Source organism: Amborella trichopoda, chromosome 4 (assembly GCF_054954075.1).
Source record: "Amborella trichopoda isolate Santa Cruz 75 chromosome 4, AtrichopodaSantaCruz75HAP2 v2.0, whole genome shotgun sequence".
Taxonomy (NCBI): domain Eukaryota; kingdom Viridiplantae; phylum Streptophyta; class Magnoliopsida; order Amborellales; family Amborellaceae; genus Amborella; species Amborella trichopoda.
In genome coordinates this window covers 58043681-58071410 of record NC_142339.1, presented here as the reverse complement: position 1 = coordinate 58071410, position 27730 = coordinate 58043681, and the positions used below count along the sequence as shown (strand labels likewise).

The window sequence follows — 27730 nt, the reverse complement described above, 5'->3', positions numbered from 1 at the left end:
CTATCCAAAATATAATTAACATAGATCATATACGATGTTCAAATGTTCAAAGTAAATATGTACTTGAATCATAAATCTAGTCACAAATTACTTTGCAAAATCTAGTCATTGTTACTTGAATCATAAATCAAATAAATCTACTCACGAATTACTTTGCAAAATGTTCAAAGTAAATATGTACTTGAATCATAAATCACATACAATGTTCAAAGTAATTATGTACTTGAATCATAAATCTAGTCACGAATTACTTTGCAAAATGTAGTCATTGTTACTTGAATCATAAATCATAATTCAAATAAATCTACTCACGAATTACTTTGCAAAATGCTCAAAGTAAATATGTACTTGAATCATAAATCGTAAACAAATTTTCATTGTTAAGCTACTCAATCTGTCAACAACAAAAATCCACCATTTACTGAGACATCATTAAATCTAACACAAATTTGTACTTAAAACTATCTAAGAGTATAAACCCCCAAATTTTTAAAATTTAGAGTTCTACAAAGACCACAAAATTTCAAGTTCTCAAAACCCCCAAATTTTATAAATCTTATACAATCAAAATGGAGCCACAAATTAATTAAAACTAAATCAATTTCACAAGAAAGAACTAGTATGCTTGAGTATAAACCCTAAACAAATATCAGGCAGTAATCTAAATCTCTAAAATCTACCCACATGCCTTCACTCTGTGAAATGCCTTCAAAATCCGAGAAATGCTGTCAAAGATGCGTACTATTGAAAATCTGGGAAATTTGTGAACTTGCTACTTTTTTTTAACACCGAGAGCGCAATTACGCGCACTCACATAGCAGCACATAACAAAACACAGATAACAAAGAAGATGGAATGATAAAAAGCTATCGGGCTCATTTTCGGTTGTTGAACAATCGAATTAAATCTATTTTCGGTTGTTCAACAATCGAAAATGAAAATGTGAATGTTAAACTTTCGAGCTATTTTTGGATGTTGAGCATTCGAAAAACCATTCAATTCGGTTGTTCACATCCAAAATAAAGGTAAAGCCCTTTTTTTTTTTTTAAAAAAAGGCCATTACAAAAGTTTATATATATATATATATATAAAATAACAGAAATCGTAAATCCGCGATAATGCAAAGTGTAACGGATGTGTATGTCATTTTCCCAAAGATAAAATTTAGTTGGAGAGATTAGAGGAGGAGATTGAGCTAAAAAGAAGTTAGAGATCAGTACATGCAATAATAATGAAATAATTATCTTAAACCAGTTAAAAAAATCAATCACCGTCATTAACAGGCACTTATACGTGCTCGCTGCTCTCTCTCTCTACACTCTCTGTGAAAGGAAGGCCTGCTCTCCCTCTCCTCTCTCTCAAAGGAAGGTATTTTCTATTTTTTTTGTATATTAAACTAGTGGGTTTTTCTTGAAAATAGCTCCCTCTCTATATGTTATCATTTGTTTGTAAATTAAATTAGAGTTTTTTTTTTTTGGAAAATAGTTACTCAACCTGTTGCTCAAAGTGTTCACTATTTTTTTGTTTCATCTTTCAAGCATTTCAACCTAGTTTTTTGCTTTATCTTAGAGGCATTTCAAATGGTTCAGTATGTAATTTGGAAAAATATTAGAGAAATTCCAAGTGATGGTATGTAACTTGGAAAAATATTAGAGAAATTTCAAATGGTGGTATGTGACATGGAAATATGTTTAAGAGAAATTTCTAGCTTCAAGCCTTTCTGCTATCATTTTTTTTTTCCCTTTTTGATTATTTGTTTGTAGCTTCAATTTTTTCAACAAGTTTCAAAATCGAATTTTAGGTAATAAATGCATTATTAGGATTTTTTAGTCAATGTTCCTTTTTCTGTTATATATATTTTTATTTTTTATTTACAAAATCTCTTTTTACTCGTTTCTATTTTCTTCTTCTTCTTCTTCTTTCTTTTTTTTTTTTTTTTTTTAATTTCTTATTGCCGTATGGGTTTTTTCTCGGATAATTTTTTTGCTCAATGCTATTTATTGGCTTATTTTTTATTTGTTATTTATGGCTTTCTTGCATCTCTAAAAAATCTTACAGGGATGTAGTCCAGAAGTCTATGATTTATACTATTTATAACCTTTTTTTGGTGATTCATAGTTTTATTGCAGCAATAGTTCTTAGAAAACTGTACATGGATATGGTCTAGAGTTGATGATTTATGTTATTTATTAGTTTTTTTTTTTTGTTTTATGAGTTTATTGCAGCACTGGTTCATAGAAAATTTTAGAGGGATATAGTCCAGAAGATGATGATTTATGCCATTTATTAGTCTTTTTGTGTTATTTATTATTTTATTGCAGCACTGGTTCGTAGAAAATTTTAGAGGGATATAGTCTAGAAGTTGATGATTTATTATTTATTAGCCCTTTTTTGTTATTTATTGATTTTATTGCAACATTGATTCATAGAAAATTTGTGATAATTTTATAGGGGTATTGTCAAGAAGCCGATGATTCTACCATGGCTATTCATACCTCCAGTTATGAATCCTTCTCTGCACATGGTTCTCACAAGCAAGATTATTTTGATCCAAGGTTTCGCAGAGGCCGCATAGTAAAGAGCATGATGTTTCCCATTGTGGCATTCATGATTGTGGTGCTCCTTTTGACTTATATGTCTTTTATAAGCAAACGATTTCACATTCATGGTAAGATACTAGCAATTGATAATGATTTTGTTAATTTTACCATTATTAGTGGCTAGTAATCATTTAGTTTAGGGATATTTGAGTTTGTCATGTATCAATTTTGTTGTTATCATTTTCAATTGATTGGTAATTTAAGTTCACTATACAAATTTTCATGCATACAATTGTGACAGTCATACCTTCAATTACCTCATCGAAGATGGCTTCAGTGAGATAAATTTCCCTTAAAAAATGAATCTTATTTATTGGATTTTTTGAAATATCTGATAATCTTCTTATCACTAGATGATCATAGTTTTTGGATGCTAGATATCCCTAGAAAACCATTTTCTTATGCATGTTATGGAGGATCTTTGTTTGCAAATGAAGAAGTTGAGTTGTAGATGTATCCTTCGTTTGTATAAGCATCATATTATGGCACATAGAGTACTGAAACTTGATTGCCTGTAAAAAAATATTTTATTTGTGGGATTTATTATTAGTTTGCAATTGCAGTGCTTTGTTTATCAATAATTAGGGGTTTTTGAATGTATACATTTCATGATATTTAGGTGTACGATCTGTATGTTTTACGTGCTTCATTTTTTTGTTTAATAATATTCTAATTTTCATTATTTAGTGGCTGGGTTTTGAAGAATGTTATAGATTAAATTTTGTTATTTTGACTTAGATGTATATTGTATGAGTTTTGAGGATCATACTTATTTTATTGTTTTTGGATTCATTGTTTTTGGCTGGATTGTTGACTGATTGTTTTGCTGCTTTTATTATTATTGATGTGATCTTAGTGTTGTGAATCTCAATGATGAGGTGTTGGTTTCTGATGTCTCACAATTATTTGGAGGTTTCTGATTTTTGAATGACAAGATATCATCACAAAAATTTACCCATTTAACTTCTTCTAGGTTGTTCAGTTTGACAATGAAATGAAAATCACCTCCTAGGTGGTCTAGAAGCTCATCACATACAATTAATCCTTGTAGTTTCTCTTTGTTAACATTTTGCCATTTTTATTATTGATTTTATAATTATTCTTTGTATCCAATTCTTATTATCCTTTTCATGTGTCACATTGCTCAGTTTGTGATGTGGATTCTGAACTGGATTTTGAAAGGTTACGATATTTCAAAGTGGCTTTGAGATATCGTTTTCATGTGTCACATTGCTCAGTTTGTGATGTGGATTCTTATTATCCTTTTCATGTGTCACATTGCTCAGTTTAGAAGCATGGTTGATGTTTTGTCGTTGGGACTTGATTCCTTTAATGATCATTTGTTCGAAGCAGGAATTGTAGAAGCCATCGTGCAAGAATGTAATAGTCAAGACTAAAAAGAAAAAAACAATGTACATGGTTACTATTGCTACTTATTGGGTATTTGTTTGCTTTGTGGACATGAATGCTTGCAATTTTAGGGCATCCACGGATTCTCTTCCCTCCATCTCTGCAAAAAAAAAAAAAAAGATCGTAGAAATGAACTAACATGGATATTTGCATACAAACCCCTTTTGATATGATAACATAAAAACTTCTATTTTATGTTAAAAACTGAAAAGGAAATTACAAGGAAGTCTGTAATACCAGTTTGTCACAGAGGCACAAACACATGCTTCAAATATCCAATTTGGTTTTGCAAATGTCAAAAGGTAATTTGAAGGAGCAATTGGATTGGACTGATATATCCCAATAACATGTTTACTATGTGTCGCAAAGTTCTCTCTCTCTCCGGCCCCAATCTCTCACTCTTTTTTTTAATGCTTATAAGGTTGAATTTATCTGCAACTGCAAGACATTCTTTTGGGGTATAATAAGATGTGGTTTTCCTTTTAATTTTGACCATGGTAACTAGTTCCCTTGGAAATTTAAGTATTCACTCGCAGTCATGCAATTAATTTTTTTCAATGATGTGCTACACCTTCCCACTCTCTTGCATCATGGAGTTGTAAGGCTTTCCAGTTATCTCACGGATTTTTTTTAGTAATTAATCCATTTTCAGGATCACATGCATCTTTTTATTTGCTGATGCATGTTTAGTTCACCTAGTGTAGATGAGTTTGAGGGGTTTTTCGGCTATTTATTAGAAAAAGTGGCTATGATTGTTATTGCATGGGCACCCAATAATGGTTTCTCAGTAGGAGACATTTTGTCATTTTATATTTTCTAAACGATAGAAATTTTGATGAATTGTTGATGATGATACTCGAGAGTTACTCAGTTCAGGCTCATCGTTAATGGTTGCCCAATGAAGAAAATAAGCCACAATAGATATTTAGAGAATAATTGCAATACGTGAAATTCAGTAAATGTCCAAGATGTGTGAGTCCCTTCATTGCAGCTCTAACTAGATATGGTTCTTTATGTGGAGAATGGTTTGAGTTCATGCCATTGGGTATCCTCCGACCCCTATCCATTACCAGCTGTTAAGAGTTAACATATGACGAATTGGTCTAAGGTGCTTGTCTATCTTAGTGACAACTTATTTTAAATTGCCAATTGACGCATGCAATTGTTTGAGACCATGTATTGTCTTACTGGGACTTCCTTTCTTTCGTAACCTTCTTGGAATATATTTTTGACCTGTTCATTGGATTTTGTCCTGAACTGACAATTGAGTTGCAACCAGCTGTATATCCTGAGAGGACGCATGGTCGGGACATTCGATCCTAAGGCAGACTAGAACTCTTATTTTGTTGCCTTTTGCCAGTAATTTTGAAGAGCAGCTTCTGTAAGTCGGGTGCTTGAATTGGTGAAAACACTAAAATTAAACTTTTTGGAGTGGTTAGGTGTGGGATGAAACAAAAAAATGGAACAAGGTGGATGATTACCTTTCAGTTAGTTACTTGGTTGAGATGAGGTGTGGCTCTTGACAACTTTATTTGTCTCTTAAGTTGGCACTGCTACTTTGGAGAAGTGAATGGAAAAATTTATGTGTAATGTTTTGTTCTCCCTGTTTTCCTCGCTAGATGAAGTGTGATAAGTCGCCATTCTGATATAACTTGGATGTGTAATTGGTAATGTTAAATATTTTAACTTTTCAGAAGATTGACTTTGTCCTAGTATCATATTATTGTGTATAAGCCCTCATGTGCACTTATGATAAATTTTAATTTGAGGATTCATGAATGAGATTGAAATTGTCTGTTTATAGACAGTTATACGGTATATTGATTTGACTATCTAAGATTACAAATGTTACTAGATTTAAAGTTTTTTGATGTCTTTTTTATGTGTTATGGGAATTAGGGATTCACAGAATGTAATATTCTATGTGTTTTACATTAAATTCTAGACTCAGCCATGTGAGTGCCGATCAGATTGCAAGCCCTTTTCTTACATTTACCATTTTTCTTTGCTCTTCAACAGGGGGTAAATAAAGGCATGGGGCATGGTCGAGCGGCCTCCTTAGTTAGAGTTAAGCAATCAATTGATTTGATTAGTAGCGATTAGGAAATGCCGAAATTTGCTGAATATCTGGCACAGGTCGGAGTCATTTAAATGTGGTCATACGAATTACAGCAATGTGATTGAAATGGATTTGTAGTCATCTGTGCACCTTAAGATTTTTTTAGCCTCCATATCTAGGCAAAGAGCTATATGGGATGCTACCCCAATGATGATCTATATAAGATGCAACCCCAGTGATGATGTTGCCTATTTGTCGAGGCTGGGGTTCAATTTATCCTCCAATCCTCTATTTATGCCTACTTGCTTCCAATTGGAGTTTTAATTGTGTATTGGTGCTTCTAGATTCTAGAAGCAGAAATGTATTCTTTTCATGTTTGAAGCATGTGTATACGACATGGATAATACTTGTCCAGCAAGCTGAGATGGTCTTCGGCTCCTGCAGTTCAGGGTTTCTGTAAACTGTTTGTGACATCCATTAAGTGACTTTTCTAAGTTCTCAATTTTACATATGTACAAATGAGACGTATAATGACCTTATTGAGTTGCATTTGTTGCATGCTTTTGTTTGATAGCATGGTATTTGTAACAGTTTGTCAGTTAAGCATGTATATTTTTTTTCCTGTCCTCTGAAAGAGAGAGTCATTATTTATGTGTGATTTTGTCTTGCATTTGGGAGTCCGAAATATATCGAGGTAAATTCTTAGAAGCTAATAGTTTGATGAAAATCACAAGATGTGAAGTAATTCTCTCTGTTTTTTTATTTAGTTGTATGTCACTAAAGTAGTTACTTATATATTAAAAGAAAGAATAACTGGAGTAATTCACGCATTTGAGATAATGTAGCTGGTGACAATGTTTCATTTATTTTTCCCTAAATATGTTGGTTTTTCAGCCATTGCCAGTCCCAAACCCGAATGAGAAAAAGAGGAGGGCTGTGTTAGGTTGGTAGCCAACATAAAACTTTTGCCACATCCCTATCGTGAGCTGATCCCAAATAGTTGGGATATGGCTTGAATGATGATGATACAAAATTTCATGCATGTATTTTTTCATTAGGTTAACACAATCAATTTTAAGATGTAATTTCTGTAGAAGATTTGAAAGAGAGAAGATCATGTGTTCTCAATCCGTATCCTTTCCATAACTATTGTTTGATAATCATTTTTTTATACTTTAATGCTTATTATATCATTATAACCAGTGATTCGAAATTGGAATTGACTACTGACTTTGTAGGGGTTTGATTTTGAGTACTGCCTTTCGTCGTCATCATCATTATCATCATCATCATCATCAAAGTCTTTTCCCAACTATTGGGGATCGCTAAGAAAATTTAAAACATAAAACTAGAAAACCAGGTGACGTGGGCGCGATTCCAGCCTCCATATCTTGTTTTACTTGGAAATTATTGCTTGTAACTGTTTTATTTTCATTTAAATATTCAGTAATATTTTTATTTATTTCTTTATGAAATGGACTTTTATGTGTGTTTTTAAGCATTCATATTTTATGACATTTAACTTACAGGTAATCAAAATTTCGATAATAGTAACAAGATTTCGAACTCTTTGGTATGTTCTCATCTATAATGGTGTTTTTATCTCGAGCCTGTTGTTCTATATATTGTTAATAAATTTATTGAAAGTTAATTTCCTTTTTGATTCCATATCACATTTTTATTCAAATAATTGTACCTGACTTATGGACCAAGCAGGGACGCTCTTTGCCCATTGATTCAAACATCCGTGACTTTTCGTTGCTAAGGAGGTTTGGAAGAGGTTGTTTTATCTTATTCTTGCAATTGATTTAAGTTTGCAGTTTTAACGTTGTAGTTTTAGTTTTCTAATAACTTTCTACTTTTATAACATTTGTATTGCTTTCTCTCTAGAGAAACTTTGGTCGGAACAATGATGCATTTGTTTTTTAATAAAAAAGGAATGAAAGACAATGATTGTGTAGGTTTTTAATGTTTTTGCTATTTTTACTGCTAGTTTATTGGAGTCTTTGGATTTGACTTTTTTGCTCTTCATAGTAGAAGAAAATAATTAAGAGTGTGATTTATTATTTTTGATCTTGTTCAAATAAGATCATAATCAGGTCTCTCAATTGAAGGAGCATAAAAGAGATTCAGAAGTGCATTTTGGTTCGGACACTATAAGCTCTAGTCAACAATCAAGAGACTGGGATAAGGATAATAGGAATGACAATGAGGATGACTGGGAAGATAATGTTGAATTCGAGGACGATAATCTACTTGCTTCTAGGGAACCTATGGGAAAGGTGACAGATGACTTTTTAAGGCCAAATGTTAGTGTAAACCAAGGTGGTTTTGACGAAGGAAATGCAAAGCACAAGCTTGAGAAGCAAACACGTAAGAACTGCTTTTATTATTGTTGCTCTTTCTATTTTTTTTGTTGGTTATTTTGTGTCTTTCAAAAGTAATAAAAGTTCTCTAGTTTATTCTTTTATAGGTCCCCTTGTTATTTATACTTGATTTGGATTCTTTTCATGTCTCTTCATGTAATCTCCATTCTAGCTATTTCGAAAAGAATTTGAAATTTTTTTATGGGATTTTATAGGCGGTGATTCTTAGTATGTTGTTTAATTGTCTTTGGCATACTTGAGAATGCATTGAGTATAATAGCTTTTGTTATGATACATGTGAGTTCTGATAGATTTCATATATACCAGTTAATGACTTAGGATAAGATGGTGAAATTTGTTAACACCATAATTTTAGTTTTATAATAACTTTTTATTTTTGGTAACATTTGTGTTGCTTTTTCTCTGGAGAAACTTAGGTGGGAACAATGATTTATTTGTTTTTTACTACATAAAAAGAATAAAAGATAATTGTTGTGTAGATTTGTAATGCTTTTCTGGTAGTTTATTAGAGTCATTGGATTGACTATTTTGCTCTTTATAATAGAAGAAAATGTATCGAGTGTGACTATGTTATTTGTGATCTTGTTCAAATAAGTTCATAATCAGGTCTCTCCATTGAAGGAGTATAAAAGAGATTTAGAAGTGCATTATGGTTTGGATACTACAAGCTCTAATCAGCAATCAAGAGATTGGGATAAGGATAATACGAATGGCAATGAGCATGATAGGGAAAATAATGTTGAATTCGAGGAAGGTGGTCTACCTTCTTCTAAGGAACCCATGGAAAAGGTGAAAGTGACTTTTTAGGGCTCAATGTTAGTGTGAACCAAGATGGTTTTGGTGTAGGAAGCCCAAAGCAGAAGCCTGGGAGGCAAACATGTAAGAATTACTTTTATGATTGTTGTTTGTCTGTATTTGTGTATTGGTTGCTTTTATGTCTTTCAAAAGTAATAGAAGTTGTCTAGTTTATTCTATTTGTGGCTGCGTTTGTTATTTATACTTGATTTAAATGCTTTTCATGTCTCTCCGTGTAATCTCTACTCTAGCTGTTTCAAAATGATTTTGAAATATTTTAATGGGATTATATATGGTGCTTCTTGGTATGTTGTTGTTTAATTGTCTTTGGCGTACTTGAGAGAACTCTTTGAGTATAATAGCTTTTGTCATGCTACATGAGTTTCAATATATTTCTTGTATATTATAATGATTTAGGATAAGATAATAGCATTTTCTAACACCATAGTTTTAGTTTTATAATGGCTGTATTTTTTTGTAACATTTGTGTTTCTTTATCTCTAGGGAAACTTAGGTGGGAACAATGATGCACTTGTTTTTTATTATAAAAAAAGATTGAAAGATAATGGTTATGTAGATTTGTAATGTTTTTGCTACTAGCTTATTTTGGTCATTGGATTGACTTTTTTGCTCTTCATAATAGAAGAAAATACATAGTGTTTGACTCAGCTATTTGTGATGTTGTTCACCTAAGATCATAATAAGGTCTCTCAATTGAAAGAGCGTAAAAGAAATTTAGAAGTGCATTTTGGTTTGGACACTATAAGCTCTAGTCAATTATCAAGAGATTGGGATGAGGATGATAAGAATGGCAATGAGGATGATGGGGAAAATAATGTTGAATTCGAGGAAGGTAGTCTACTTTCTTCTGAAGAAGCCATGGGAAAGGTGACAAATGACTTTTTAAGGACAAATATTAGTGTGAATCAAGATGATTCTAGCGAAGGAACCCCAAAGCACAAGTCTGGGCGACAAACACGTAAGAATTGCTTTTATGGTTGCTATTCTTTCTGTTTTTATTTGTTGGTTATTTTGTGTCTTTCAAAAGTAATAAAATTTGCGTGGTTTATTCTTTTCTGGTCCCTCTGTTATTTATACTTGATTTGGATGCTTTTCATGTCTCTTTGTGATCTCCACTGTAGTTGTTTCAAAAGATCTTGAAATATTTTTATGGGAGGATTTTGTAGGTGTGCTTCTTAGTATAATTTTCTTTGGCATACTTTGGGACAATTCCAATATGTTTCATGTATAACAGTTAATGACTTAGGATAAGACAATTGCTTTGTTAAAATTGCCAAACTGGTTAACAAGCTGAAATTGAAATGAAATCTAACAGATTTCCATAATTCATTAGGTTAACTAACCTAATGAATTCTCATTAGGTTAACTAACCTAATGAATTCTCATTAGGTTAACACACTCAATTTTAGGATGTAATTCATTTTTGTGGAAAACTACAAAGTGAGGTTCTATGTTCTCAATCTCTATCCATTCCATAACAGTTGTCCCATAGTGCTTGCTTTAAACTTCCATGCTTCTTGTTCTATTGTATCCGGTATATGAAAAATAGGAATTGGGTACCGACTTTGTAGGGATTTGATTATGATTTCTTGGTCCAAGTAAAGAAATACCGAGTTAGGCAATGCTACATTAATGGAAAATAAAAAACCAGGAGACTCGGATGATTAATGGTTGTTGCCGCCTGGAATTGCCAGCCCCCTAATTTAGTTAATGACTTAGGATAAGATAATGGACTTCGTTAAAATTGCACAACTGGGTACCAAGCTGAAATTGAAACTAAATCTAACATGTCTCCATAACTCATTAGGTCAACTAATCAAATGAATCGCAATAGGTTAACACTCAATTTTAGGATGTAATTCATTTTTGTGGAAAGCTAGAAAGTGAGGTTCTATGTTCTCAATCTCTATCCATTCCATAACTATTGTCCAATGTGCTTTCTTTAAACTTCTATGCTTCTTCTTGTGCTTTGGTATCTAGTGTTTGAAAAATAAGAATTGTGTACCAACTCTGTGGGGATCTGATTCTGATTCTTGGTCCAAGTCAAGCAATCCCGACATAGACAATGCTATTATTATTCATAGAAAAATAATTCGGTAGACTCGGGCGATTCACGGTGGTTGCGGCTCGAAATTGCCAGTCCCTTACTCCAGTCCTACTTAGTAATCATTGGTTGTATCTTTCCCTATTCATTTAGTTTATCTAGTTATAAATTGATTCTTCTATGTAGGATTTTGAGTATTCATGATTTATGAATTTTAACTTGTAGGTAATCAGAATTTTGATAATAACAACAAGGTTTTGGATTCTTTGGTATATGTTCTCATCTACAATGATGCTTTTGACTCTAGCCTTTTGTTCTATAATGTGGCCATGAAGTTTAATGTGAGCTAATTTTCTCTTTGTTGTGTATTATTAATTTTTTATTTGAATAAATGCGCATGACTTATGGATCAAGTAGAGAAGCTCTTTGCCCATTGCTTTAGAGGATTGCAACTTTTTGTTGCCATGTAGATCTCGAAGAGGTTGTCCACTTGTTCTCTTGTATTCTTGTAATATTTTTCTTTGGCACTAATTTGAGTTTTCATTCTTTAAAACCATAATTTTGATTTTATAATATTTTTGAATTTTCTGCAACATTTGTATTGGTTTGTCTCTTGAGAAAATTTTGGTGCTATCATTGATGCAGTTCCTTATTCTTTAAAAAATAATAAAAGATAATGGGAATGTGCATTTGTAATGTTTTTGTTGCTACTTCCTTTGAGTAATTGTATCGACATTTTTTTTCTTCAAAATGCAAGAAGTTAGAGTGTGACTCTATTTATTATTGGCGACCTTGTTCAAATAAGATCATATTCAGGCCACTCAACCTAAGGAGCATGAAAGAGATTCAGAAGTGCATTCTGGTTTAGACTCCACAGGCTCTAGTCAACAGTCAAGAGACTCAGATAAGCATAACATGAAGAGGGACAAGGATAATAGGGAAATCAATAAAATGGTCAAGGAAGGCAGTCCACTTGTTTCTGGGAAACCAATGAAAAAGGTTACAAAGGACTTTGCATGCAGCTGTTTATGTAATGAAAAGGCGCCTAAGGTAAAACATTCAAGGCCAATTGTTAGGGTGCACCGAGATAGCTTTGGTAAACGACTCCCAAAGCACAAACCCAGGAGGCAAACACGTAAGAATTGCTTTTATGATTCTTGCTCTTCCTGTTTTTACCTGTTGGTTATCTTTTGTGTTTCAAAAGTAATAATAGTTGTACAACCTATTCTTTTAGCTCCCTTTCGTATTTATTCTTGATTTTGGAGGGTTAAATTTTTTATTTTCATTTCTCTTTGTGCAATCTCCAGTCTAGTTCTTGTAGAAAAAAATAGAAGTATTTTAATGGGAATTGTATAGTTGGTGCTTCTTTGTATGTTTGTTGTTTAATTTTATCTTTAGCATACTTGAGAGCATTCTTTGAGTACAAGAGCTTTTGTTATGCTGCATGTGAGTTCAATATATTTCATATATACTAGTTAATGATTTAGGATAAAATTATGGCCTCTGCTAAAATTGCAGAATTGGTTAACTAGCTGAAATTGAAACTAAATGCATTTCCTTGTTCTTTAGGTTAACTAAAATCTGATGAATTCTCATTGGTTTAACACAGTAAAATCTTAGGATGTAATTCATTATGTAGAAAACTAGAAAGAGAAAGGTCCTATATTCTCTATCTCCATCCATTCCATAACTATTGTCCCATAGTGCTTTCTTTAAACTTCAATGCTTCTTGTGTTGTATCAAGTATTTGAAAATTTGGGACCACGTACTGAATCTGCAAAGGTTTGATTCTGATTTCTCTGTCCAACTCAGATGATCCAACGTAAGACAAGGCTATATTACTAAAAAAAATTTAAAAATAAAAAACTTGGAGGTTTAGGCGATTCAGGATTTTTCCATTCTAGAATCATAAGCCTCCTAATCCAGTCCAACTTGGGAATGACATGTTGTATCTGTCCATATTCATTTTGTTTATTTATTTCTTTATCAATATATTCTTTTATTTAGCCGACCCCAAATAGTTGGGATAAGGCTTGGATGATGATGATGAATTGATTCTTTTATTTGGGATTTTAAGCCATGAATCTTAACTTACAGGTAATCAGAATTTTGAGTATAACAACAAGGTTTCGAACTCTTTGGTATGTTCTCATCTAGAATAGTGCTTTTGACTCTAGCCTTTTGTTCTGTATATGGTCACCAAGTTTAATGAGAGCTAATTTTCTCTTTGATTCTATATCGTTAATTTTTTTGTTTGATCAAATGCGCTTGACTTATGGATCAAGCAAGGAAGCTCTATGCCCATTGATTCAGAGGACCATGAATTTTTGTTCCCAAGGAGGTCTCAAAGAGGTTATCCTCCTATATTTTTTCAATTCTTTTCTTTGGTTTGAGTTTTCATTCGTTAAAACCATAATTTAGTTTTATACTATTTTTATATTTTCTATAACATTGTATTGGTTTATCCTTCGAGAAAATCTTGGGCTTAACAATGATGCACTTGTTTATTCTTTAGAAAGGAATAAGAGATAGTGGGTATGTAGATTTGTAATAATTGTTGCTGTTAAAATACAACACTCTAGTTGGTTGAGAATTAAGACAGTGTAGAGAAGATCAAGAATTATGTGTGTGTGTGTGTGTGTGTGTGAGAGAGAGAGAGAGAGAGAGAGAGAGAGAGAGAGAGAGAGAGAGAGAGAGAGAGAGATATGTGATGAACAGAGAAAGAAAAGAGGGGGTGATGTGACATCCCTTTGACCCCCACACCCTTCTTTGATGTATTCTTATTACTATTAAAAAGTAAAATTACAAAAATAAAAATAAGAAAACTGTCTACAAGGACTTAAAATAAAAACTATAGAGAAAAAACTTAATTATTCACAACACTCCCTCTCAAGCTGGTGCATAGATAGTTGTCATGCCCAGCTTGCTTAACATAAGTTTTAGTCAAGGCTTCCCTACAATTTTGGTAAGTATGTCTACTCGCTGGTCTTCAGTTTTAACATATAGAAGACAAATTTCCTTAGTAACCCTTCTCGAATGAAATGGCGATCCACTTCTAGATGCTTCATTCTATCATGCTGGACCAGATATGGGCTATACTAATGGCTGCTTTGTTGTCACAGTACAAAGACAATAACCCTTCCATGGGAAAACCAAGTTTTCGTAAGAGAATTTTTAGCCAGATTGATTCACATGCACCACGAGCCATGGATCGATACTCAGCTGCTGCACTTCATCTTGTTACTACTGATTGCTTGTTGCTCCTTCAAGTCACAAGATTCCCTCCAACAAAAGTATAGTACCCTGAAGTCGACCTTCGATCTATAATAGAACCAGGGTTGTCTGTATCTATGTAGGCCTCAACGCATAAATGCCCATGATTAGCAAACAATAGTACTCTCCTGAGTGATGATTTTAGGTACCTGAGTATTGAAATGGCAGCCTCAAGGTGCATAGTTTGTGGGGAATGTATAAACTGACTAATCACACTAACAACATATGCAATGTCTGGATGTGTAAGCGAAAGGTATATTGGTCGACCCACTAATCTTTGAAACATACCCCCATCCTTGAGAGCTTCTCCCCTTTTGTCATCAAGCTTGTGATTTTGTTCTATGCATCTGTCTGCAGGTTTCGCCCCAAGTTTTTCAGTTTCCTTAAGTAGATCCAATATATACTTCCTTTGAGAGCTGAAAATTCCTCTTTGACCTGGCTACTTCTATTCAAAGAAAAACTTCTGTGGGCAGGTCTTTGATTTCAAATTCTCTCGCCAAAAAACCTTAAGCTGCTGAATTTCCTTAGGACGAATACCAGTTACAACAATATCATCAACATATATATTAGGATTGTGGTGCTGGTCTTAGTATACTTAATAAATAAGATATGGTCAGCATGACTTCGAGTGTACCCGATTCTTTGGACATGCCCTCTGAACCTCTCAAACCAAGCTCGAGGAGATTGCTTTAGTCCATAAATGGCCTTTCTCAGTCTACACATTTTCCCTTAGCATCCAGGTGCACAAAACCTGAGTCGAGGTACTATATACACCTCTTCTTGTAATTCCCCATAAAGGAATGCCCTCTTGACATCCAACTGATGCAAGGGCCACGCCAAGTTTGCCGCTAAAGTTAGAAGTACTCAAATGGAATTCATTTTAGCTACAGGCACAAATGTTTCTTGGTAGTCTATTCCATAAGTCCGAGTAAACCCCTTGGCAATGGTACCATCAGCTTTGTGCTTTACAATGTAAACCCATTGGCAACCAACGAACGTCTTTCCTTTGGGAAGGTTCACCATCTCCCAAGTACTATTCTTAAGTAATGCCCTCATCTCCTCACACATAGCCTCCTTCCACTTAGGATGAGCTAAAGCTTTTGTAGCATAGGAAGGGATAGAAATAGAAAATAGAGGACACAAAAGCACGGTAGGAAGGAGACAAGGACTCATAAGACACAAAATTGCTAATAAGTGAGCAGTACAACTACATTTATGTTTCCATTCAGCAATGGGTAGATCCAGTTGTTCACTGAGAATCGATGAAAGTAGAATCAGGATTACCCGGATTAGACGTATGAGACTGACTCCGAAGATGTCTGCAACAGTGGTCTCCACTTCTTTTTGTTCTGCCGAGTATAAGCCTTTAATTCCCTTTTTTCTGTTCTGATGTCACAAGCCTGCCCTTCACTGGTCTCCTGTGTCCTTGAGTTAGAAAAAGTTTACATCCATTGAAACAAATTTCTTCCCAGATACTGGATCATAGCATTTATAACCTTTTTGAGATGAAGGATAACTGAGAAAAATACATTTTATGGATTTAGGGTTCAACTTTGTATGATTTGAACCAAGGACGTGAGAAGCGAACGCAACCAAAGATCTTAGGAGGAATATTAGAATGTGGACAATCAGGATGGAGAGGTTTATAAAGCGATCCATACTCTAGAACACGAGAGGGCATTTGATTGATGAGATAGGATGCAGTAAGCACAACTTCAAACCAATACTTCTTGGGTGCATTCATATTCGAGAGAAGAGCACGACTCGCTTCTCAGATGTGTCTATTCTTTCTTTCTGCCACCCCATGTTGTTCTGGGGTATATGAGCAAGAATTCTGATGTTCTATGCCCTGTTCTTCTATATTTGACAATAGCTCTCCATTGCAATACTCTCTACCTTGATCTGACTTGAGTGCCTTAATTTTAGTGTCAAACTGAGTATGAGCCATCTTATGAAAGACCTTTAAGATTTTAGAAACTGTCTTTGGTCTTCATAAGATAGATCCATGTACACCAAGAGTAGTCATCCACAATAAGCAAAAATCGATAACCAAAAATAGAAGTCACAAGAGATGTACCCCATACCTCAGAATGTACAATGGCAAAAGGAACAATACTTTTATTATTACTGGGTAAAAAGAGTTTCTACAATGTTTTGAAAGTTTACGAACTTCACATTGAAGCTCTGACACACGTGCAGAAGTAAACAACTTAGGAAATAGAACTTTTAATGACTGAAGAGACAAATAACTAAGTCAGAGATGCCATTGCCAAATCCGATCTTTATTAACAATACTACGAGACTGAAGAGCTTGAGTAGTAGTAGTAGGCGGGTCAAGAATGTAGAGACCACCAGCTTCATAACCACTGCCAATTGTTTTCCTCGTATCCAAGTCCTGAAAAATACAATGAGAAGGAAAATAGGTCACACTACAATTTAGACTCTTGATAATACTATTAACAGACATTAGTTTTTGTATGAAAGCTAGGAACATGAAGAATGTTGAATCTTTGATAAAGACAATTGAGGTGAAATATTTATAGTTCCTTTACTAGCCATGGACGAGAAAGAACCATCAGCAATTCCTGTCTCTTCCAAAACAAAGAGAATAAGAAGAAAACAAAAGAGACATTGTTGTACGTCATTTATGACATACTTATATCCCTGGTACAAATAAGGAGAGCCAGTGACGACCTTGAAAAACCCCCAGGGACCAAATTTGTGCTTAATCGGACCTTTCAGGAACATTGTGGGCCCAAATTACCAAAAAACAATTAGGTTGTACACTATTCCAGCATGGCCTCACCAAACCAGTCCTTAATCATGGTGGGTGCGATTCTTCACATCTCGGGATGACCTTCAAATGCCCACACAACACTCGTTTGGAGTCGGAACAAGCTCAAATTTGGACACAAGTTAGGTCTCGACGACCCGGTCATTTTGACATATGGCACACGTCGTGACATGACCCAGAATCAAAGCTTTTCTTGAGAGAAGATGAGCCCGAAACCATGAAAATCAGAGTTTTTGAAGAAAAGGCATATCGGACTTCGTGAAGCAATAACTCGAGAGATCTGTACATCGGATCTTCACATAGTCAGGTTCGATGCGACCGTATCACAAAGGGTTACAAGCTGGTATAACTGTTGCGCTCAATCTAAGGTCGGATAAATCACGAATTCCAAGGTTGAAGAAAGCAAGATCGCTCGGTTGCCGGAATCCCTTTTTCCGGCGATCTCCCAAATTTAGAAAGTACTTCAAACAAGAACCAAAATGGACAAAAATTGGTGCAAAACGACTGTGGAAGTCTCCTCTTTAATTTGCAGCCAAAATAAAAACTTGGAACACCGTGCATCGCATTGCATTGACGACCAAAGTTCACGATCTAGCAGGATTTCTACCCCTCAAAAAAAGTCCGTTTCAAGACGATCTAAAGACATCAAAGTCTTCAGAATCAAGTAAGCATCAAGACTACGATGATGGATCGTTTGAACTACCACCATAAGCATCTGAAAAAGCTTCCAAGATCTGGCAATGGCAAAGGCCCCCTCAGATTGGGATGGTTTCGTCATTAGAACAAAAGGTTTAAAGGGCATTTTGGTCACTATTCTTAAATTCAAGAATTTATTTTAATTGTTTTTAAGCTTAGTTTTGAGCATCCACCCCTATTCGATGGGTCCTCTATATAAGCAAGCTTAGGTTAATTGTAAAGGGTCGGATCATTCATTAACGAATAGAGGCATTAAGCTCGTTTCTACTTTTCTTTTGCTCCTAACCCTTGGATCTAACGCCAAAGAGAGAGAAAACTTTTCAGAGAGAGAAACTACCCCTAGTCAACCCTAATCGTGCGACTTTGTTCTCTCTCTCTCTCTCTTCTTTCTTTTCTCTCTTCACTCATTGCTTGCCCTGCGCAGTAACCCGTGCTCGTGGTAAACACGTGGTCCCATCTCTTTCTCCTTGCATCTTTAGCGTAAACGCCACAAACCTACGGCACCGTATAGCATCCTACTATCCGACATACGCTCGACTCAATACCTTTCAGAGTCAGCCCAAGACTTCCAACCCTCAGACCATCGCTCTAACTTCCTCTCCGTATAATCGAATTGAGTTGTGAGAGACGCATACGCTCTCTCCCTCAGTCACTCGGGAGGAGTCTTCCTGAGCCAATAGTCAGGAGAGTTTTAACCCCTCGGCCCTTGATCGCCCGAGCGCGTAGTATTTGCTCGTATAGGGGAATCTTGTCACCATTTCTCTCCCCATTCTATTTCTTGCTAGCCAGCCTCTCGTTTGAGTGAACTTTTATAGAGGAGTATCGACGAATCCGCATTGCAGTTTCCAGCGAAAGAGAGCGAAGTGACGTTTTAAAGCCCGAGGAGAATTCGTATCCAAACCGTGCCGGCAGACAGTCGGAGGGCTTCGTGATTGTTCTAAGGGGGCAAACTGCTCGGGTATGTCCCGAACCCCAAAACAACGAGGTAAGCGCCTAAACCGCACCCCCGTCGTAAATCTCTCTCTTTGTTGGTTCTTATCCGTGCATAGGAGAGCACGCGTGGGCATACTCACAAACATACAGTGTGCGCGGACCCTCTGCGGTTGTTTGAGAGAGGAATTTCTCCCGCCGTCCGCATGAGGAAAAATCAGGCCCCGACTAGACATACCAATCATACGATCTGAAGTGCCAGAATCAATGATCTAAGACTATCCAGAAGGATAAATAGAGACATGGTTAGCAAAAGCATGATACCTGAGTGGGCAAAGGATAATGTAGAGGTAGTGGATGTGCCATTTAACTGTGCAAACAACCGATGAAGGCTCTCAATTTCCTCCTTAAGAAATGATATCATTTCCCTTTGGACAAAAGGTAAGGGAGTAACTGCATTGGATTGTACCTTATCTGTATTAATAGTTGTTGAACTATCAGTGGATGAAGCATTATGTGTATGGAATTGCCTAGGGCGATTGAATTTTGCAGGTCGACCAACTAAATCCCAACAGTTCTCCTTAATGTGACTAATCCTACCACAATGATCACACTTTAAGTTACTTTTATCCCCTTGATTTGGACCCCTTTTTCCAAATTTTCGTGATCCACTCCCCTGATTGTTTTTAGGAGGCAATGGGGAAGAGACGAACAAAACGATCTGGTGGTTGTGTAGGTAGCATGAGACTCTTTCTACTTTCTTCACTCTAGATAAGGGATTATACTTGATTGAGAGATGGAACAGTATCTTGACTAAGGATTTGAACCCTAGCTAACTCAAACTCAGGGTTCAATCCATCCAAAAACACAAAAATACAATTTTGTTCCACAAACTGTGTATTTATCCCATAGACAGCGAAGTAAAGCAAAATATGAAGCTAGAGATATCTCCCCCTATTGAAGATGTGATATCTCCTGTCTCAATTGGTACTTTCGGGATGCATTCTTGCTTTGGGATTATGTTTGGTGTACCGAGTCCTAGATTTCTTTTGCAGTCCGAAGAAACAGAAAATCCCTACTAATTGAGGGTTGTATTGAGTGCAATAACCATGGCATTACAATTAAGTTTTCAGTCTCCCACATTTCATTTTAAGGACTTGTTTCTTCAGGTTCCACAATTTTATGAGTTATGTATCCCAACTTCCCTCTACCAACAATAACCATTTTAGCAGATTGTGACCATTCTAAATAATTGGTTCCATCAAGTGTAAGAGTAGTTATTTTCAGTCCAGGATTTTCTCCATGGATACCCAAGTGGGAGTGTACACCCTGACTATTGGTGGTGGTAGAAGAGTGCTCTGGATCACTTGTCTTTGACATCCAGCCACTACATAGCCAAAAAACACCCAAAAAACCCTCACTGGTTATCACGAAGAGAAAAAAAAAATTGATTATCACAAACAACCGCTTGATTTCACTCCAGTCAAAGATCTGAGACAATCCATTCTAGAGATCTCGATAAAATATCTTATAACTCAAAATAGAGGTGCAATATATTAAAAAGGTCAAACAACCAATTTTGACACATCAAAAAATCCCAATCAGTAGTAGAGTTTTTTGTTTGACATCACAAACTTGACCCAAATAAGGAATATCGATAAAATTAGGGTTTGATTCCCTATCTCATTTTTTCAGATCTTTGTTTTATTGATTCACACAAATCAAAGGAAATTCACAGGAAAAATATCCTTTAGCGTTTAGGGTTTTTTTTGTCCATACCGGAATTTTACATATTTAGGGTTTCAAAAGCATCACCTAAAGCTCCCCGCTCTAATACCATGTTAAAATACAACGCTTTAGTTGGTTGAGAATCAAGAAATTGTAGAGAAGATCAAGAATTAGGAGAAGGTGGGGGGGGGGAGAGAGAGAGAGAGAGAGATGTGGTGAAGAGAGAAAGAAAAGAAAGGGTGACATGATGTCCCCTTGACCCCCATACCCCCCTTTTATGTATTCTTATTACTATTAAAAAATGAAACTACAAAACTATCTCTCAAGGAAAATGATAAAGTTGTCCACAAGGACGTAAAATAAAAAAGCATAAAGGAAAAACTTAATTATTCACAACAGTTCCTACTTTATTTGAGTCCTTGTTTGACTTTTTTGCTCTTCAAAATACGAGAAATTTCATTAGAGTATGACTCGATTTGTTATTTGTGATCTTGTTCAAATAAGATCATAATCAGATCTCTCAACCTAAGGTGCATGAAAGAGATTCAAAAGTCAATTCTGGTTTAGGCTCTATAAGGTCTGGTCAACAGTCAAAAGACTGGCATAAAGATAATAGGAAAAGCAATAAGGATAATAGGGAAAGCAACAATGAATTCAAGGAAGGTCGTCTACTTATTTTTGGGAAATTCATGAAAAATGTGACAAAGGACATTGGAAGCAGCAGTTTATATAATGAAAAGGGGCTTGAGGTAAAACATTCAAGGCTGAATGTTACTGTGCACCAAGACAGTTCTGGCAAAGGACAACCAAAGCACAAGGCCAGGAGGCAAATGCATAAGAATTGCTTTCAGAATTGTTGCTATTCATGTTTTTATTTGTTGGTTGTTTTGTGTTTTCAAAAGTAATAAAAGTTGTATATTTTTTTATGGGACCCCTTCTTATTTGTGCTTGATATTCAGGTGGTAGAATGTTTTGCATCTCATATTGCTTCATATAATCTCCACTCTAGCTATTTCATAAAAATTTTGAAGAATTTTGATGGTTTACAGTTGCTGTTTCCTCATGTTTATTGCTTAATTGTCGTTGGCAAACCTGAGAGCATGCTTTGAGTGTAAGAGCTTTTGTTATGCTCCATGTGGGTTGAATATGTTTCATGTATACCAGTTAATGACTTAAATAATGGCCTCTGCTAAGATTGCAGAACTGGTTAACTAGCTGAAATTCAAAGTAAACACATTTCCATGAATTTGGGAAGCAGACTAGCAATAGTTTCTGACTTCACTATAATTTTTGGGAAAACATTGTTGTAACAATTGTCTTGTGGAGCAACTTTACGAGTTTATTCCTTGGGTTACTCAAAGAAAATAGACGATATTGAAGTGAACTAATATATTACCTTTTTGGTATTGCTTCACTGCTTTTGAGAATGAGGCTTCCTTCTACACAAGGGAGTTATAATATAAATGCTGGAATTATAAAATTTTGGAATGGATTTTTTGTTTTCATATTTCAAAATAGTTTTGTTTTATACAATTGTGAGTGAATTTAATCATAGTCCATACCTGTGAATATCATTTATCAGAATTTACTAATTATATTATGCAAGTTTTCTTTTTCTTTTTCTTTCATGGAACTAATCGTTATATGCGCATGTTGTCAAACCTTTCAGGTGGTCCTTGTGAGATTGATTTCCTAAACATGAATGACTCTACTGCCATGCCAAATAATTTACTTAATTTCTCAAAGTTTCCCCTCGAATATACTGGCAAAGAGGAAAAGCCCTATGGACTTGAATTTGATACATGGGCACCAAGATTTGCTGGACATCAGAGTGTTGAAGAAAGAGAGAACTCATTTTTTGCTGGAGAGCAAGAAGTTCATTGTGGTTTTGTCAAGGGCCCAATAGGTTCACCAAGTACCGGATTTGATTTGTCTGAGAAAGACAAACAGTACATGTCTAGCTGCTCAATTGTGGTAACATCTTGTATTTTTGGAAACTTGGATGTCGTAAGAAATCCAATAGAAGATAAGGTAGACCATCTTTGATTATTTCATGTTCTTTTATTCACTAAAGAGATAAACTTCAATACCTTGTGGTTACTCAATTTGTTATTTGATCATTAATAATAATTTTGGAACCCGAAGAAGCATTGCGTTCCTTATACATACACAAGAAGACTAGTGATACTATAGATATTATTCTGTATTGATCAATTATTCTGATTGTGTTGTCATTTTCTCCTTATTGCAGATCAGTAAGGCATCTAAGAAGAATGTTTGCTTTGTTATGTTTGTGGATGAGGAAACATTTGAGGAACTTTATTTGGAGGGAGACGTTGTCAATGATGAAGGCTATCTTGGCTTATGGAAGGTAGTAGTTGTCAAGAATTTACCATACACTGACAAGCGGAAAGCAGGAAAGGTGGCAAAACTTTTACAGCATCGAATTTTTCCAAATTCTAGGTAATATAATCAGATGATTACATTTAGTTTTGCTCATCAGTTGTCTTGAATTATGATCATCATTGAAGCATTTTCCCAACTAAGTTGTCTTGAATTATGATATCAGTTCTAAGCATGAAGGACTGCATCAATCCATTAATTAACTTCTTCCATTAAAATGGTATTATTTCTTATTGACTTTGTATTTATGCTTTAAAACATTTTTTTCTACAAAAAAGGAAAATTCGTTTGCCTACAATTCCCTTGAATTTTTCTTGAAAATGTCAAACATGTCTTTATTTTTGTAATGGATTGAGTTTTGAATTTGTTGATGAAAGTTAATGATTCTGGTTTGCATGAAATTTTCAAACGAATATATATTTCACCCTTTCGGTTCTTATTTTCGTTGTCATTTGTATTTTTGTTTATGATTTGTATTTCACCTATCCAGTCTTATATTCTCTCTTTGAAGCTCCAGTCCCCTCTCAGTAACTTACTGTAATTGATTATTAACATTAGAGCAATGTTTGAAAACATGGTCTTGAGCTTGGACTTGCCAGGGTCCTGTGCTTCAGAGAGTCTGACTCGGGCAAGTCTCATCGAGACTTGGCGGAGTCTCTGTGAACATAACAATTAAGGTCTACACCCTGTGAGACCAAGGCAAGTCCTGAGGTTTTTGAACCTCTACAGGCACCCTACCAGATCTTTATTTTTGTAATGGATTGAGTTTTGAATTTGTTGATGAAAGTTAATGATTCTGGTTTGCATGAAATTTTCAAACGAATATATATTTTAGCCTTTCGGCTCTTATTTTCGTTGTCATTTGTATTTTTTTTTATGATTTGTATTTCACCTATCCAGTCTTATATTCCCTCTTTGAAGCGCCAATCCCCTCTCAGTAACTGACTGTAATTGATTATTAACATTAGAGCAATGTTTGAAAACATGGTCTTGGGCTTGGACTCGCCAGGGTCCTGTGCTTGAGAGAGCCAGTCTGACTCTGTGAATATAACAGTTAAGGTCTACACCCTATGAGACCAAGGCAAGTCCTGAGGTTTTTGAACCTGTACAGGCACTCTACCAGATCTGAGTGGCTTGGGCGAGTCTGAGCCTGAATCACTGAGTTTTAAGACTGTATTTAAAGTATCAGATTTGGACCACACAGTAGTTTTAGCTAGTGCTAGAGTTGTTGACATGTGCCTTCTTTTCAGGTATTCTATATGGATCGATGGCAAACTGCAGCTTCAAGCCGATCCTTTGCTTATTCTTGAGCATTTTTTATGGAGAGAAGAACATGAATATGCTATTTCAAATCACTATGATCGCCATTGTGTCTGGGAGGAGGTGCTCCAGAATAAGCGCCTGAATAAATACAATCACATGGTCATTGATGAGCAGTTCCTCTTTTATCAGTCTGACGGTCTCACAAAGTTCAATAAGTCAGACCCAAACAATCTTCTTCCAAGTTGTGCGTATCATATGCAAGCCTAGCCTCCAAAATGCTTATGGATTTTTATGACAAGTATCTGTAATCTAGTGGACTGTTATGTGCACAATCTGTTGGGTCATCATCATCATGAAAGAATGGACTGTGATAAAGAATGGGACCTACCAGAACAGGAAATCGCCCTTATGGTGGTTGTCTCTCTATTGCCGTTCATTTTAGTTGATAGATGATCCAATGTCATATCATGGTCCATCAGACCATGGTATATGGTTTTCTTTTCATTTTTTCTTTTATTGTATTTGAGCATTATCTGAAGTCGATTTTGATTGTTCTAAAGTTGGTTCTTTTTGCAGATGTACCAGAGGGATCATTCATTGTTAGGGCTCACACACCAATGTCCAATTTATTTTCTTGCCTCTGGTTCAATGAAGTCGATCAGTTTACCTCTCGTGATCAACTGAGCTTTGCATACACTTACTTGAAGCTAAGGAGAATGAATCCAGATAAACCATTTTCCCTAAACATGTTTAAGGTATCACCAAGTTTTTGTCTCTTATCTTTCCATTCCTTCTTCTTTTGATAAGTGACTTTTTCTTTGTGTATTTCCATTACATTGGAGTATATTGATTGTCAGTCCCATTACTGTTACTAGTCTCATTTTATTATTTTTCCTGCAATCGTATCAATATTCATGTTCATGTGCTTTTGGTTGCTGGAAGTATCAGTTTTTCAAATGCTTTTTCCTTGTTTTCTTTGTCATCACCTTGTGTTATGGTGAAAGAGTATTAAAATACACCAACCTCCAACTTAAAATTTTAATTGATTGTTTATGTCATCTCAAAGTTTGGTTCCAAGAACTTTAGGGAGGTATTTTGGGTATTGGAACACCAAAATTGGCTAATAGCATTTATTAAACAATAACAGGAAAAGAGTAAAACAGCTAGGAACCTTGTCCACTATCTAGGTTTATCTGCATGTGTCCAACTTACAGTCTTGGATGCCCCTGGTTGTCCTTGTGGAAGATTCAGTTGGGATTTGATTCTACCTGTTTTATTCTTGTTCTTGTGCTTGTTCTTCATCTTTCTTTGAAACAGAGGATCCATGTTGGTTCAAAGAACGTCAAAGAAACAACCATATCAATCAAGAATTGAAATTGGCTGATTCTTATAGTCTTTCACATGTCGTTCTCAATTTTTTCTATAGATATACCATTTTGAATGATATGTCATAATACAGAGTAATGTGAAAAAGTTGCTGAAAAAATCTGGCTCTAACTTTTTGCATGTCAAGCCTTGTTCCAGATACGTTAATATGCAGTGACTCTCTCCAAACTGCTGCTGTTATTTGTATAGTTTGAAGGATATAAAACTTCTCTCTCTCTCTCTCTCTCTCTCTCTCTCTCTCTCTGAGCTTCTGTAATTAAGTTTCTTTGTTGATGAGTGGTGCAGGATTGTGAAAGGAAAGCCATAGTAAAACTCTTTCCTCATAGAGGAGTCAATCCACCTCCAGCTACTGCTGTTTGAGAATTTAGGTGAATGAGTAGTCAAAGCTGGATTGCTGTCTCCTGCTGTTAGAGGGATTTCAAAGCTGGATTGCTGTCTCCTGATAACTTAGGTAACCATTTGACTTCATGTGTTATTCAACTGCCAAGTAATATTTTTGTTGTTTTAGTTCTCTCTCTCTCTCTCTCTCTATCACGCCAACACAAACGTACACAAAATTTTGTGCAAATCATTTTCGGTTAGGTTTAAATTTGGCTATTTGCCAAGAGTGAGCTTAAAAATAGTATCCAATGCAGTTTCATATGCTGGGATTTCATGCAAATGTAACCTCTATAGGTTCATAAATGTGCTAGGTACAAAAAAGCCATTTGTAGTGGTATTTTCAAATTCTCTTGGCAAATGACCAAATGATCCCACCAACAAAGAAAACAAGTGTTTGTTTTTTTTTTAAGGTTAGAAAACCCTCTGAGAGAGAGAGAGAGACGGCTAATATGAAACTTAAAAAGTAAGAAATGAAGTTACATATCTTTTAAATTTAAAATTTCTTACTGATTTAATGTTTTCTGATGAACAGGCAAACTGTACATAGGAGAAGTTCAACCCCAAAGTGGGGAGGTTAGCCAAGCCATCATGGATCTATAGATAAGTGTCATTAGTTTTTCAAAAGAATAAAATAACCTTGATTTGTTTCAATTGTATTCTTTGAATTTTTTCTGTCACAGGGAAAAATCCAGTTCTCATTTGACGGAATGAAACATCGATCACATAAATATGTTCTTTATTGATCCTTTACTTATAAATCCAGTTTTAATACTTTACTGATACTTGCATTGAATAAAATGTATATTCTTTGCGGTTTATTTGATTGGAGCAAAACACTTACGTGTTGTTTCATGTTGTGTATGAAGATTCCTCATGTGTGCATGGGAGAGAGAGAGAGAGGTTTAAATTCAGAACCAAGGTTGAAAGTTTGAGTTTGGAAAGTTTAGTTTTTTTAAGCTACATTTTGGCCTGGATTCTATTCTAGTTGGAAGTTCCGATGATTAGATGTTGGATGAGCTTTTGGTGAGATCGTGGCATTATGGAATTTTGAATTTTTTTAAGGCTGCACCTCAATACTGTGTCAGAAAAAATCTAGAAAACGTAGGTGAATTTGAAATGCCAAAAATAGTGCAGATTTGGGTTCGTGAATACTTGAAATAGACTGTGGAGAAAAAGTATTTCAAGATTGACCAATTTAAGCCTTGAAATCTCTTTTATGAAATTTTTGTAGCATGGGTTGGGGGTTGGGACCTGGAGTCGCGTTTTGGAAAGCTAGTCTGTGGTAAAAGCTGCAGCTGAAGGTCGGTCTTCGGACCACCATAAAGTGTCTTTTGTTTTCAGCATAGCATTCTTTCCATAATGAAATCCAGGGTTAGGAAAGAAAGGAACTCAAAATCAGGTTTTGGAAAGAAAATAATGGGAAATATGTGATTATGGTGATTTTTTTTATTTTTTATTTTTACATGTGATTAGAGTGAGTTTGGGAGAGCCATTGGTTAAGCTGGGGCCCAAATGATAATAGTTGACTTTTGCAATCTATATCTCAAGCTCAATTTCTAC

General features: G+C 35.1%; 1 protein-coding gene across 31 annotated transcripts; it reads left to right on the top strand.

Annotated features, from left to right (window-relative positions):
* The first annotated feature begins 1104 nt into the window (after positions 1 to 1104).
* LOC18422300 (putative hexosyltransferase MUCI70) lies at positions 1105 to 26988 on the top strand. Of its 31 annotated transcripts, none has more exons than XM_088866065.1 (16): positions 1193 to 1368; positions 2452 to 2668; positions 6030 to 6077; positions 7599 to 7642; positions 7786 to 7849; positions 8158 to 8442; positions 9946 to 10230; positions 12122 to 12451; positions 13414 to 13457; positions 13602 to 13668; positions 22407 to 22768; positions 22989 to 23200; positions 24391 to 24647; positions 24980 to 25158; positions 26075 to 26240; positions 26703 to 26988. In XM_088866065.1, exons 6-15 carry the CDS (start codon positions 8343 to 8345, stop codon positions 26147 to 26149), a joined length of 1911 nt encoding a protein of 636 aa, XP_088722191.1. In that variant the 5' UTR covers positions 1193 to 1368; positions 2452 to 2668; positions 6030 to 6077; positions 7599 to 7642; positions 7786 to 7849; positions 8158 to 8342; the 3' UTR covers positions 26150 to 26240; positions 26703 to 26988. The 31 variants fall into 31 exon arrangements, with proteins under 31 accessions (XP_020520961.1, XP_020520953.1, XP_088722213.1 ...); XM_088866067.1 differs by having other exon boundaries at positions 1315 to 1368; positions 8169 to 8442; XM_088866066.1 differs by lacking the exon at positions 6030 to 6077 and adding an exon at positions 7308 to 7429 and having other exon boundaries at positions 1316 to 1368.
* Positions 26989 to 27730: the final 742 nt, after the last annotated feature.

Excerpts from the sequence above, each read along its gene's own strand:
- LOC18422300 (XM_020665302.2), top strand. The coding sequence starts at position 2,482 with ATGGCTATTCATACCTCCAGTTATGAATCCTTCTCTGCACATGGTTCT. Across the intron at positions 7,643-7,785 it reads ACAAGATTTCGAACTCTTTG|GGACGCTCTTTGCCCATTGA; the intron begins GTATGTTCTCAT and ends TGGACCAAGCAG. Across the intron at positions 13,458-13,601 it reads ACAAGGTTTCGAACTCTTTG|CAAGGAAGCTCTATGCCCAT; the intron begins GTATGTTCTCAT and ends TTATGGATCAAG.